Source organism: Orycteropus afer, unplaced genomic scaffold, assembly GCF_000298275.1.
Source record: "Orycteropus afer afer isolate SDZICR_OR568_19922 unplaced genomic scaffold, OryAfe1.0 scaffold00431, whole genome shotgun sequence".
Classification (NCBI taxonomy): Eukaryota; Metazoa; Chordata; class Mammalia; order Tubulidentata; family Orycteropodidae; genus Orycteropus; species Orycteropus afer.
In genome coordinates, this window is record NW_006922018.1 from 876,147 (window position 1) to 891,033 (window position 14,887).

At 38.0% G+C, this 14,887-nt stretch overlaps 1 protein-coding gene across 1 annotated transcript in view; it reads right to left on the reverse strand.

Moving 5' to 3' along the window:
• Positions 1–14,887, reverse strand: part of LOC103208391 (charged multivesicular body protein 3) — a 218,014-nt gene that overhangs the window by 54,554 nt on the left and 148,573 nt on the right. The window contains exon 4 of the mRNA XM_042782726.1: positions 4,724–4,903. Coding sequence (XP_042638660.1) covers positions 4,724–4,903 — 180 coding nt within the window. The remainder of the gene's footprint in view (positions 1–4,723; positions 4,904–14,887) is intronic.

A 14,887-nucleotide genomic window follows, 5' to 3' on the forward strand; every position in this document is an offset into this window, starting at 1 on the left:
CCAACCAAGAATTATGTACCCAGCAAAATTGTCCCTCAAATATGATGGTGAAATTAGGATATTTCCAGATAAGCAGAAATTAAGGGAATTTGTTACAACCAGACCAACCTTACAAGAGATGCTAAAGGGAGCCCTTTGGACAGAGAAGCAACAATAGCCAACAACAACAGACCGTTAACACACATGATGATATAACCCAGAAACCAACCCAGCTATGGAAGTATCCAAAGTAAAGAAGTCTACAAGATTGTAAACAGGGAACCAGAGACATCAACTGACAAACGAGGACAACTACAAACCAAAACAGAAGGAAAAAACTATGTTGTTACAGAACTTCTAGATGGTAGGGAAGTCAAGACAACTACAATATAGAACGGACTGTTCTAAACTTGGAAAGAAAACTATAAATCACAGGTTAACTTCAAAGAAAAATGATAAACCTTTACATCAAAAGAAAAAAAGAAGACCAGCAAAAATATTTAGCAAATACTAAAACAATCAGCCACTCCTCGGAAGGAAGGTTGGGCAATCCTACTTCCGTAGTGATACTGCCTCAGAAACCCAAGGAGGGGTCGCTATGAGTCGGGTTTGACTCGACGGCACATAACAACAACAACAACAAAACAATAGCAACAAAGGAAGTGATGACACGATTCATAAACAAAACAAGCTCAGCATAGAAAACTATATGGAACAAAGAAATCAACACGATGAAAAAGTACGTAACAAAAATGACAGCAACAAATTCATATTTGCTGGTAATTATATATCTAGCAAGGGACTTATCTCCAAGATTTATAGCGGAAGAGTGGATGACCAAACTACGGTACATACACATAATGAAATGCTATGCAGCACTAAAGAATAATGTAGAGTCTTCAAAATACTGTATAACATGGATGAACTTGGAGGACATTATGCTGAGTGACATAAGTCAATCACAGAAGAACAAATATATTATTGGTTTGTTGTTGTGGAGGGTCAGGAAAGGCTTATATATGGAGGGAAACTTTCTTTGTTGGTTGCCAGGGGTGGGAGGGGAGGGGAGGAAACACGTCAAAAAAAAAAAAGAAGAAAATGCATTACCCATGTCACTTTACTTTTGTGTATTTCACTGTACATAAATTTCAATAAAATGCATTAGAAAATAATAAAATAAAACCAGAAAAGATGTACATTAAGGTTAAATCCTTTCAACATACTTATTCAATCTGTATGCTGAACAAATATCAGAGAAGCTGGAGTATAAGAAGAATGCAGCATCAGAATTGGAGGAAGGTTCATTAACAATCTCTGACACAACCTTGCTTGCTGAAAGTGAAGATGACTTAAAGCACTTACTGAGGAAGATCGAAGACTACAGCCTTCAGTATGGATTATACTTCAACATAAAGAAAACAAGAATCCTCACAACTGGACCAATAAGCAACATCATGATAAATGAAGAAAAGATTGAAGTTGTCAAGGATTTCATTTTACTTGGATCCATAATCAGCACCCAAGGAAGCAACAGTTAAATAATCAAATGATGTATTGCATTGGGCAAATCTGCTGGAAAAGACCTCTTCTAAAGTGTTAAAAAGCAAAAGATGTCAGTTTGAGAACTAAGGTGCACCTGACTCAAGCCATGGTATTTTCAATTGCCTCATATGTTGCAAAAGCTAGAAAATGAATAAGGAAAACCAAAGAAGAATTGATACTTTTGAATTATGGAATTGGCAAAGAATACTGAATATAACATGGACTGCCAGAAAGACAAACAAATCTGTCTTGGAAGAAATACAGCCATAGTATGTCTTAGAAGCAAGGATGACAACTTCATCTCACATAATCTGGACATATTACCAGAAGGGACGGTCTCTGGAGAAGGACATCACCTATCTTTGTAGAGGTAAGCATAAAAGAGGAAAACCCTCCCTCAGGTAGATAGACTGACACAGTGTCTGCAGCAATGGGCTCAAACGTAGCAACAATCGTGAAGATGGTGCAAGACCAGGTAGTGTTTCATTCTTTTGTACACAGGGCCACTATGAGACAGCACCGACTTGATGGCAGATAACAACAACAAAGAAATCTTCAACCCATTTACCACTCTTATCAAGTGAGACTCAGAGTGACCCAAAAGACATAGCAGAACTTCCCCATAGGGTTTCCAAGCCTGTAATCTTTATGGAAGCAGACTGCCACATCTTTCTTCCGTGGTATGGCTCATGGGTTTGACCACCTACTATCAAGTTAGCAGCTGAGTGTTTTCTTTTAATAAGCACTGTGCACCAGGGCTGCTTAACGAAATCCTTACACATGTCCAAGAGAAAAAATCTTACACATGTGCACAACTGGACATACACAAAGATATTCACAGCAGCACTGTTATTTATAATAGCAAAAAATCCAAAACAAACCTAAATGTCCATTAATTGCAGAAAAGGAAAATTAACTGTGATATATTTCAATGATGGAATATCATCTGGTAGTTAAAATGAATGGACTAAATCTATACATATTATGGGTATATTTTAAAATCACAATGATAAATGGCAAGAAAAAAAGATATAGAAAAAAAGATATAGATATAGAAAGATATATAATATGGTAACATTTATGTAAATTTTAATATTGATGATAGTGATTATCTCTGGAGAGTTTGGAAAAGTAGGAAATGGAATCGGGAAGGGGTGTTACAAGAGCTTCAGGTTTATTATCATTGTATATTATTATATAAAAACTGACACACTATAATATCAAATTTTATTTGTTCTGGGGACAGGTATACATTGTTGTTGTTCTTTGTTGTGTGCCATAGAATCAATTCTGACTCATAGTGAGCCTGTAGGACAGAGCAGAACTGGTCCCTAGGGTTTCCAAGGTAATCTTTATGAAAGCAGACTGCCACACTTTTTTCCCCATAGAGCAACTGGTAGGTTTGAGCTGCCAACCTTTTGGTTAGCAGCTCAGTGCATAACCACTGTGCCACCAGTGCTCCTTAATAGGTACATAGGCATCTATTGTATTATTCTCTGTACTTTTATCTTCATTAACTATGGTAAAAAAGAGGGTGTACATGTGCTACTTTATTCATGGGAGGAAAGGCAGAATAAACAAGACGATTTCTTGATGCTGATCTTGAATCAGCAGAGGAAACAGTGAAAAACTTTAAAATAAGCCTTTCATGGTCAACTGAGTATGTACCTTTTCAGCATGTTGTACAAAAAATAGGCAATAAATATAAAACTTTCAAAGCTGGTTATAAAAGTCTGCAAAAATTCATTTACTAGAGCTTTGAAAATGACAAGATAAAACTATTTCTTCATGGCACTGAATGAATGCACGGCTTGTTTGAAAGGCACATCTAGGTGATATATCCAGTATTTTGAAGAGCCTAAATGCATTAAGGTTAGGACTGAACACAATTTTTAAAAGTGAAGTTAATCTAGTCTTGATGATAATGTGATACAGTCACTTTGACTATTATACTTTTTTTTTTAACTTTCTCAACTCATGATTATTTCTTCAGTTTTTGAAGAAAGAATCTGATGACACATTCACCATCAGGCATATTTTAAAACCACATTTGAATGTTAAAATTGAACAAGGAGAAATATCTTCAGAGTAAAATACAACCAGCTAATAGATCAGAAACTCATTGGCTCCATCCTTTGAACAGAAGCAGTAGAGTGTGACATACTTACTCATGAACTTAGTATCTGACAGAGAGATGAAAATATTCTTTAGTGGAATATTTCTCCATCATTTCTGAGTCAATATTCAACCTAAATATCTCACAGTCACTTGCTGCCATTCTCATAGAACTATAACTGAGTTAGGATTTTCTAATATGATAGAAGTAAGGAAAGAAACCAATTAGATGTAAAATATGTCCTATGGCTCAAGTTGTCACTGCCCTGGTCATACATACCATAAAAGATTACAAACAGTATTATATTGGACACTTGAAAGGAACTTAGTTGTGTTTTGTTTTATTTTAAACATTGTTGTTATTGTTGTTGTTGTTTGCCATGCAGTCGGACCCAACTCATAGCGACCCCTCCTTGGGTTTCCGAGGCAGTATCACTACGGAAGTAGATTGCCCAACCTTCCTTCCAAGGAGTGGCTGGTGGGTTTGAACCACCAGCCTCCTGGTTAGCAGTCAAGTGCCTTAGGCACTATGCTACCAGAGCTCCCTTTTAAACATTAGGATGAGTTTTTCAAAAGTACATGTGGTACTTCACATGTATGCTGAACACCCAATACATAGCCCGCAGATTCCTAAAATGTGAGCAAGTATTATGAGAGAGAGATGAGACAGAAAAGGAGGCAGGCGGAACTAAGCCAAACTTAAAACTATTTTAAAATTTTGCCTAGGGCTGCTCTGGGCCTACAACAGAGAGGGAGAACTTTTCATCAAAACACAGGCCAGCTTCTTACTCCTAAGATGCAATACTCAGCTCACTAACATATTGCTCACATGCGGGTATGTTCTAAATCCTAAACAAAGCAGATTTAAATGTCATTTTTGCCATTACTTCAAAAACACTGGCCAAAAAAAAAAAAAATGAATTAACATATAATAGTAATGGTATAATGTTTTGCATTTATATATAACAGCCCAATTAAGACAACATAAAGAATAAAAACTGGAGTTGAGCCTGTCCTCCTCAAAGAAACCAGAGCTGGTAGTAACAGCAAAAACACCAAGGTGGCTGTATGGTAACTGTCATCTTACCAAGCTGGTTCTTCATCCCCATGAGCACAGAGTTCATGTGGGCTTTGGATGCATAGAGCTTGCTCACAGCCTTTCTTGACCTGATCATTTCCTTGGCCAGAATTACACAAACATCCTTCTGGCCCTTCTTGGCAGCATCTTTCACAGATCGTTTCACTTTTTCTTCTTCCCGTTGGATATCTATACTTAGAACATAACACAAAATATGAAAATTATTGTAAGCCAGGAGATTTACTAGTACTCAAATCCAATCTTACCATAATATGTCAATTAAATAGAAAAACATATTTAAAAATTTTTTTAAAAAGCAGATGAATCCTTTTGCACATACAGTACTATGTTGCCAGTGAAGGCAAACATGGGTACATGGGTGGATAGATGGGTGGACAGGCTGAACTAAGGAATGTCTGTGAAGTGGGGAGTGTATGCAAGACCATGTATAGGGTTGATAGACAATGGTCCTATAAGTGTATTTGTATGATCTGAATTCCCAGGTGTATAGTAGAGCTGAAATGGGACAAGGTTGTAGTCACTTCTTGGTCACAGCCAGCTACCCAGAGGGACTGAGTAGTTGAACTTGTGGTCTTGGGACCATAGTCACAGGGGACATCAAGTTCAATTGGCATAACATGCTACATAAAACATTGTTCCACCTCTTACTTTGGCGAGTAGCGACTGGGATCTTAAAAGCTTGCAAGCAGCCATCTAGATGCAACGATGGGTCTCCCCTCATCCAGAGCAAAGAAGAACGAAGAAAACGAAAGATTCATAGAAAGAATTAGCCCTAGCAACTGGTACACCATGCGATCCACAGCCTATAGACTATGAGACCAGAAGAACTTGATGGTGCCTGGCTACCAATGTCAACCACTTGGAGGGGGATCTATGTAGCAGACCCTGGATAGAGAGGGAGAACAATGTGGAACAAAACTCAAAAGCATTTGGGAGAAAAAAAGGGGGGACCAGGTTTGCTGGTCTGATAGAGCCCAGTGGAACCACTGAGACTATGGTCCCTAGCTGCCCTTCAGGTCTAGAATTGAACCCACACCTGTGGCTTCCAGCCAAGCAAAAGACAGGCATAGGAGTTGAACATTTACCTGAGGTAGATACACTCCTTGGAGAGAACAATTATGGGAGAAAGAAGGGCTGTTTATGCACAAGGAGACAGCTCGGGGGCAGGGGTGCAGGGAGGGATGGACACAGGGAAGAGGTGACTGTCAGGAGGAAATGGGAGGGGAGGTGTTGCATTGTGCTGAATTGTGGTCAATGTCATGAGACAAAGTGGATGTGAACTACTGTATGGAAAGTGAATTTGCTCTGTAAATTTTCACCCAAATCACAATTTAAAAAATAAAGAAGCAAAACTCCTTGTGTCAATTCTGATTCATAGTGACCAAATACAATTGAGCAGAATAGCCTGATAGGGTTCACAAGGCTGTAATCTTTATGGAAGCAGACAGCCACGTCCTTCTCCACAAAGTGGCTGGTGGGTTCAAACCAATGATCTTTTGGTTAGCAGCCAAATGCTTAATCGCTGTGCCAGTAGGGTTCCATAGGAAAACATATAGGACATAAATAAATCCAAAATAAGTAATGTGGTAAGAATTCACTAGTTCCAGAACAATATTAAGGTCTTAAGAGTAAAAAGAAAACTGTAAACTTACTATACTTGAGAAAATTTCAAAACTGCTTTTGCAAAACCCACTCTCTATCATTTGTTGGTACTGGTATTAAGGAACTATAAAAATATTTGTAAGTGTATTCCAAATCTACATTTAATAATCAAAAGGTAGCATTTCTACAATTATGGGAATATAATCTCTGTATAGTCACTAATGATTTTAAAAAATCTTCAGAGTCTGAATATATTAAAAGTATCACATCAGATAAGATACATCCATAACACATGATTTGTGATCCGTAGATTGTGAGTATATAAACACTGAGGCCTAAATGCTGATCCTTATCATGCCTACAATCCTGAAATGAACTAACTTACCACAGACAGTAGTAGAGACTGGAATACTCATCTCTCCACAAGTCAACCTACCACACCCACCCCATATACTTTAACTAATCAAACTGATTAGTTATTTCATTTCAAAGGAGGGAGGGCCTTAAAAGAGCAAACAAACAAAAACTTGAAATACATTAGGAACATTACCGGGAATTGCAATTATTTCTATTTAGTTTTATTCCATTAATACAGTTTATCAAAAACAAAAAACAACTGGTAGCATAGTGCCTAAGGCATTTGACAGCTAACCAGAAGAAGGCTGGTGGTTCAAGCCCACCAGCCACTCCTTGGAAGGAAGACTGGGCAATCTACTTCCAAAGGGACATAAGTCTGCAAAAGGCAAAATATGACCTTGATTATATCCTACCTGAGTTTAGAGACCATCTGGAAAACAAATTTTATGCGTTGAACACCAATGATCAAAGACCAGATGAACTGTGGGATGAGATCAAGAGTATCATATATGAAGAAAGCAAACAGTCATTAAAAAGACAGGAAAGGAATAAAAGCCCAAAATGGATGCCAGAAGAGACTTTGAAATTTGCTCTTGAATGGAGAGCAGCTAAAGCAAATGGAAGAAATGGTGAAAAAAAAAGAAATGAAGATAACAAGGGCAGCTTGAGACGACCAAGTAAAATATTATAATGAAATGTGCAAAGACCTGGAGTTAGAAAACCAAAATAGAACATTCTTGGCATTTCTCAAGCTGAAAGAACTGAATAAAAAATGCAAGCCTCAAGTTACAATACTGAAGGATTCTATGGGCAAAATATTGAATGATGCAGGAAGCATCAAAAGAACATGGAAGGAATACACAGAGTCACTATATCAAAAAGAATTGGTCGATACCCAACTATTTTAGGAGGTAGCATATGATCAAGAACCAAGGATATTGAAGGAAGAAGTCAACACTGCACTGAAGGAGTTGGCAAAAAACAAAGCTCCAGGAATTGACAGAATACTCACTGAGATGTTTCAACATAAAAATGCAGCACTGGAGGCACTTACTTGTCTGTGCCAAGAAATTTGGAAGACAGCTGCCTGGCCAACTGACTGGAAGAGATCAGTATTTGTGCCCATTCCACAGAAAGGTGACCCAACAGAATGTGGAAATTATCAAACAATATCATTAATATCACATGCAAGTAAAATCTTGCTAAAGGTAAATCAAAAACAGTTGTAGCAGTTTAATGACAGAGGATTTCCAGAAATGCAAGCTGGATTCAGAAGATGACGTGGAATTAAGGGTATCATCGCTGATGTTAGATAGATCATGGCTGAAAGCAAAGAACACCAGAAAAATGTTTACCTATGTTTTATTGACTTTAAAAAGATATTCAACTTTGTGGTTTATAACAAATCATGGATAACATTGGGAAGAATGGGAATTCCAGAACACTCAATGGTGCTCATGAGGAACCTATACAAAAGACCAAGAGGCAATCTTTTGAACGGAACAAGGGGATACTGCATAGTTTAAAATTGGGAGGAGTGTGTGTGAGGGTTATATCTTTCACCACATTTATGCAATCTGTATGCCGAACAAATAATCCAAGAAGGTGGACTATACGAAGAAGAATGCAGCATCAGAATTGGAAGAACCACTGACAACAGTGATATACAGATGACACAATCTTGCTTGTTGAAAGTGAAGATGACTTGAAGCACTTACTGATGAAGATCAAAGTCTGCATTATGGATTACACCTCAACATAAAGAAAACAAAAATCTTCACAACTGTACCAATAAACAACATCACAATATATGGAGAAAAGACTGAAGTTGTCAAAGATTTCATTTTACTTGGATCTGCAGTCAATAGCTATGAAAGCAGCAGTCAGCAGTCAAATCACATTGTACTGGGAAAATCTGCAAAAGATCTCTTTAAAGTGTTAAGAGGAGGTACAGTTCTACTGTGTACTGTAGGATCACTGAGTTGGAATTGACTGAGTATCAGTGGGTTAGGTTAGGTTCTAAGGCTTTGAGGCATCCTCACCTAGATCACTAGGTCACTTTCTTTAGAAGTAATTTAATATTTTTTAGAAACCTCATCATATGAGAATGCATGGCCCCAGAGTAAGCCATGGAAATCACACTTTCAGCCTTTGGCTTCTGAAGTGACTTGTATTTGTTGTATTTTTCCAAGTTGAGAAGGAAATTGTCCTTGCAAATAACATTTTCCAGGGACCTGGCATGAATGGAATTTGTCATGTATGCCTGTAGAGTTTGTCAAATTGAAGATGAAGATGTATCTCTAAACCTGTTCTGCCACTGTTTGTAGCCTTAGTCAACACTGGATGAGAATTCCTTTCGGGCATATATTTTTTTATACCTTAAAAGAGTTTGAGAAAAGAAGGAGGAAAAGACAAAAATGAGAAGGAGAAGGGAAAACGAGGGCAAAACAAACAACAAAAGTTGTCTCAGCATGTGGTAAAGAATTAACCTTAAAGAGAATAGTAGCCTTTGCCATCGTATCTTGGAAAGTGATCTCTAAACCCTTGAAATGCCATACCTGTTAGGAATGTCTTTGTTTATGTAGGGATCTTGGGCAACACTGGATAGTACAGCAGTGTGACTCAGGGTGTGGGCTTTAGGTAATGCAGAATCAGCTCTGACTTCCAGAGAGGCTAGAGATTGAGGTCAGCCAATTAGGCAGCCAGAGAGATCTATATGATTGAGCCCAAATAAAAACTGGATGTCAAGGCTTGGGTGAGCTTCCCTGGTTGGCAATACTCTGTACTGTCAAACATTATTTTTAGGAAAGTTAACACTTTCTATGACTCCTCTTGGAGAAGACAACTGGAAGCTCTGCATTTGGAAATGTCCTGGTCTGTGCCCCATGAATTTCTTCCCTTGGCTGATTTTAATCTGTATCCTTTAATAAACCATAACCACGAGTATACATAAATAAATAAAGTATTAAGAAGCAAAGATGTCACTTTGGAGAGTAAGGTGTTCCTGATCTGAGGCATGGTATTTTCAATCACTTCATATTCATATGAAAGCTGGACAATGAATATGGAAGATAAAGATGAGTTGATGCCTTTAAATTGCGGTGTTGGTGAAGAATACTGAAAATACCATGGACTGCCACAAGAATGAACCAATCTGTCCTGGAAGTACATCCAGAATGCTCCTTAGAAGTGAAAATGGCCAAACTTCGTCTCACCTACTTTGGTCATGTTGTCAGACAGGACCATTCCCTGGAAAAGGATATCATGCTTCGTAAAGCAGAGGGTCAGCGAAGGAGAGGAAGACCATCAATGAGATGGCTGACACAGTGGCTCCAATGATGGATCAAGCACAGCAAGTACTGTGAGGATGACACAGGACTAGGCAGTGTTTCATTCTATTGTACACAGGGCTGCTATGGGTCAGAGCCAAGTCAACGGCACCTAACAACAACATGTTTATAAATCCAATCTTAATTTGTCTTTGGGGTTTGGAAACATTACATGTAAACTTCCAGAAATATTTTCATACATACATGAATACACAAGTCATAAAAATTTACTCTGATGAAAAAGAAGAGTTAGACAACATTGGCATTTTGTTGTAGCCCTACTTGTGGAAGGATATGGAAAATCTGGACTATCCCTGGGAATGGGGATGATGTTTCTAGTCAGAAAATTCATTGCAGGAATTTTGTATGGTCTTTTTATTTTTTTCTTCATATATTTTGAGGCAACATCTCACTGATTCCTGAATCTGCCTACTGACTTTTGCAAAGCAATCAACACTTGGGTCCATATTTTCAAGGAACTGAGTCCCTGATTTAGTAGAGAAAAAACTTCAGCTAATTATTTCACTGTAAAATTTTTTTAACAATTTCTCTCCTTCCTCTTTCTCTCTTACTTTTTCAGCACTTCTTTCCTTTTCAAGATCCACTTAAGTCCTGATCTTTATAATCTACGGCTGTTCCACATCAGTAATTCTTGTTAGGTGCCGTCGAGTTAGCTCTGGCTAATAGCAACCCTATGCTCAACAGAATGAAACACTGCCCAGTCCTGTGCCAGCCTCACAATCCTTGCTACACCTGAGCCCACTATAGCAGTGACTGTGTCAATCCATCTTGTTGAGGGCCTTCCCCTTTTTCGCTGATCCTCCACTTTACCAAGTATGATACTCTTCTCAAGGAATGGTCCCTTCTGACAACATGACCAAAGTAGGTGAGACGAAGTATGGCTATCCTTGCTTCCAAGGAGCAATCCAGGTGTCTTCATCCAGGAAAGACTTCTTCACCCTTCTGGCAGTCCATGGTACTTTTCATCACAACTCAAAAGCATCAAATCTTCTTCTGTCCTCCTTATTCAATGCCCAGCTTTCACATGCATATGAGGCTACTGAAGATACCAATATTAAACAAACTAGGCACACATTAATCATCAAAGAGACATCATTGCTCTTTAGCACTTTAAAGAGGTCTTTTGCAGCAGATTTGCCCAGTTCAATATGTCATCTGCTTTTTGACTGTTGCTTCCATTGATGTTGATTATGGAACCAAGTAATACAAAATCTTTGACAACTTAAAACTTTTCCTCATTTATCGTGATGCTGCTTATTGGTCCAGTTGCGAAGATTTGTGTTTTCTTTATGTTGAGCTATAATCCATACAGCAGACTATAGTCTTTAATCTTCATCAGTAAGTGCTCCACATAATCTTCACTTTCCACAAGCAAGGCTATGTTGCCTGCATATGTCAGGCTGTTAATGACTCTTCCTCCAATGCTGATGCCATGTTCTTCTTCATAGAGTTCAACTTCTCAGATTATTTGCTCAGCATACAGATTGAATAAGTATGGTAAAAGGATACAACCCTGATGCACTCCCTTCCTGATTTTGAACCATGCAATATCCCCTTTTTCTGTTTGAACAACAGCCTCCTGGTCTATGTACAGGTTCTTCATGAGCACACTTAAGTGTTCTAGAATTCCCATACTTCTCAGTATTATCTATAATTTGTTATGATCCACATAACAAATGCTTTTGCCTAGTCAACAAACACAAGTAAACATCTTTCTGTTATTCTTTGCTTTCAGCCAAGATCCATCTAATATCAGCAATGATATCCCTCGTTCCACATCCTCTCCTGAAACCAGCTTGCATTTCTGGAAGTTCCCTGTCAATATATACTACAATCGTTTTTGGAATTATCTTCAGCAAAATTTTACTTGCAATTGATATTAATGATATGGTTTCATAATTTCCATATTCTGTTGGAGCATCTTTCTTTGGAAGGGGTACAAATATGGATCTCTTCCAGTTAGTTGGCCAGGTATATCTGTCTTCTTAGCATAAACGAGTAAGTGCCTCCAGTGCAGAATCTGTTTGGGGTTTTTTTAATGTATTTTATTGAAATATAATTTATGGACAGTGAAATACACAAAACTAAAGTGACATGGCTCAATGCATTTTTTTTTTTTTCTGGAGTGTTCTCTCCTCTCCCCTCCCATCCCTGATAACCAACAAAGTTTCCCTCCAGATATAAACCTTTCCTTGACCCTCCGCAACAATGAACTGATACTATATTTGTCCTTCTGTGATTGACTTATTTCACTCAGCACAATGTCCTCCAAGTTCATCCATATTATGCAGGGTTTTGCAGACTCTACATTATTCTTTAGTGCTGCATAGCATTCCAGTATGTGTATGTACCATAGTTTGGTCATCCAGTCTTCCGCTGATGGGCACGTAGGTTGTTTATATCTTTTTGCTATTATAAATAGTGCTGCAATGAACATGAGTGTGCATATATCTGTTCCTGTCCTGGCTCTCACTTCTCTAGGACATATACCTAGTAATGGGATTGCTGGGTCAAATGGTATCTCCAATTCCAGCTTTCTAAGGAACCAATATATTGCCTTCCACAGTGGTTGTATCATGTCATGGTCCCACCAGCAGTGTCTGAGAGTCTCATTCTCTCCACAGCCCCACCAGCATTTGTTATTTTCTGTCTCACTGAACCTTGCCATCAGTGCTGGGGTAAAAAGGTATCTCGCTGTTGTTTTGATTTGCATCTCTCTGATGGCCAATGATTGTGAGATCTCTTCATGTATTAGTTGGCCTCCTTGGTGAAGTGTCTATTCATGTCTTCTGCCCATTTTTCAGTTGGATTGTTAACTCCTTTGGTTCTGAGGCGTTGGAGTTTTCTATAAATCTTAGAGATAAATCCCTTGCAAGATATGTAATTATCAGCAAATATGAATTTGTTGTTGTAATTTTTATGTGCTTTTTCATTGTGTCAATTTCTTTGTTCCATATAATTTTCTATGCTGAGTTCATTTTGTTTATGAATCATGTTATCACTTCCTTTCTTGCTATTGTTTTAGTATTTGTTAAATATTTGTGCTGGTCCTCTTTTTTTCTTTTGATGTGAAGGTTTATCATTTTTCTTTGAGGTTACCTGTGATTTATAGTTGTCTTCCCAAATTTAAAACAGTCCGTTCTATCCTGTAGTTGTCTTGACATCCCTACCATCTAGAAATTCTGTAACGACACAGTTTTATCCCTCTTTTTTGGTTTGTAGCTGTCCTCATTTATCAATTGATGTCTCTGGTTCCCTGTTTACAATCTTGTAGGCTTCTTTACTTTGGATACTTCCATAGCTGGGTTGGTTTCTGGGTTATATCATCATGTGTGTTAACAGTCCATTGTTGTTAGCTGTTGTTGCTTCTCTGTCCAAAGGGCTCCCTTTAGCATCTTTTGTTAAGGTTGGACTGGTTTTAACAAATTCCCTTAATTTCTGCTTATCTGGAAATGTCCTAATTTCACCATCATATTTGAGGGACAATTTTGCTGGGTACATAATTCTTGGTTGGAAATTTTTCTCTTTCAGGGTTTTATATATACCATTCCATTGTCTTTTCACCTGCAAGGTTTCTGCCAAGAAATCTGAGCTTAGTCTTATTGGTTGCCCTCTGTAGGTAACTTTTCATTTTTCCCATGCTGCTCTCATGAATCTTTCTTTGTCTTTGGTTTTGGTGAGTTTGATGATGACATGTCTTGGTGATTTTCTTTTGGGGTCTATCCTGTTTGGGGTTTGCTGGACTTCCTGAATGGATATATTCTCATCTTTCATCATATCAGGAAAATTCTCCTCCAACAAATCTTCAACAATTTTCTCTGTGGTTTTATTTGTCCCTTCCTGTTCTGGAATTCCGATTACATGTAGGTTATTCCTCTTGATGGTATTCCACATGAACCTTAGGTTTTCTTCATTCTGTTTTGACCTTTTTTTCTGATTGATCCCTTTCCAAAGAAGTGTTCAGGTATTTGCCTTCAATCTCATTAATTCTGTCTTCCATTGATTCAATTCTGCTCCTTTGCCCATTCAATGTTTTATCTATTTCTGAAAATTTAGTATTAATTTTCTGGATTTCTGTATGTCGATTTTGTATCATTTCTAATTTTTCATTTATTTTGTCATTTTGTTCTTGTATTGTCTTTTGAAAGTGTTCTAGGGTTTTCCTCAATTTTGTCAGTGTTTTCCTTGATCTATCTCTCAATTCATTGAATATACCTAAATATAATTCTTTTGAATTCCTTATTAGGGAGTTCCAATGCTGCATCTTTCTCAGGGAGGTGTTTTGGGTCTATATCCTGGTCCCTTGTTTCTCCTGCTTTATCATGCTTCTTTGTGTGGACTGTGATGCTCTGTTGTCTCTGAGGCATTGTGACACTTTTGTGTTTATATTTAATTGGTGATTGTATGTTAGAGTGACTCGCCCACAATTTTCATTTTCTTTGTTTTGTTTATATGTTATCTACACAAGCACTGTGCTGTGCTCCTCTATTCACTAGTTGACAGCACTTATACACTCACTACCTGTCTCCTTTCCTGTTGTCAGCTTTTATGTTAGACTAGGTTCTCTGGAGAAACAAAACCAGTAAAGCTTTTATGTTGTTGTTGTTGTGTGCCATCAAGTCAGCTCCGACTCATAGCGACCCCTCCTTGGGTTGCTGAGGCAGTATCACTACGGAAGTAGATTGTCCAATCTTCTTTCCAAGGAGTGGCTGGTGGGTTTGAACTGCCAGCCTTCTGGTTAGCAGTCAAATGTCTTAGGCACTATGCTACCAGAAAGAAAGGAAATTTATCTTAGGAAAATGGCTCACACACTTATAGAAGCCGGCAAGTCCAAAGTTCTTGG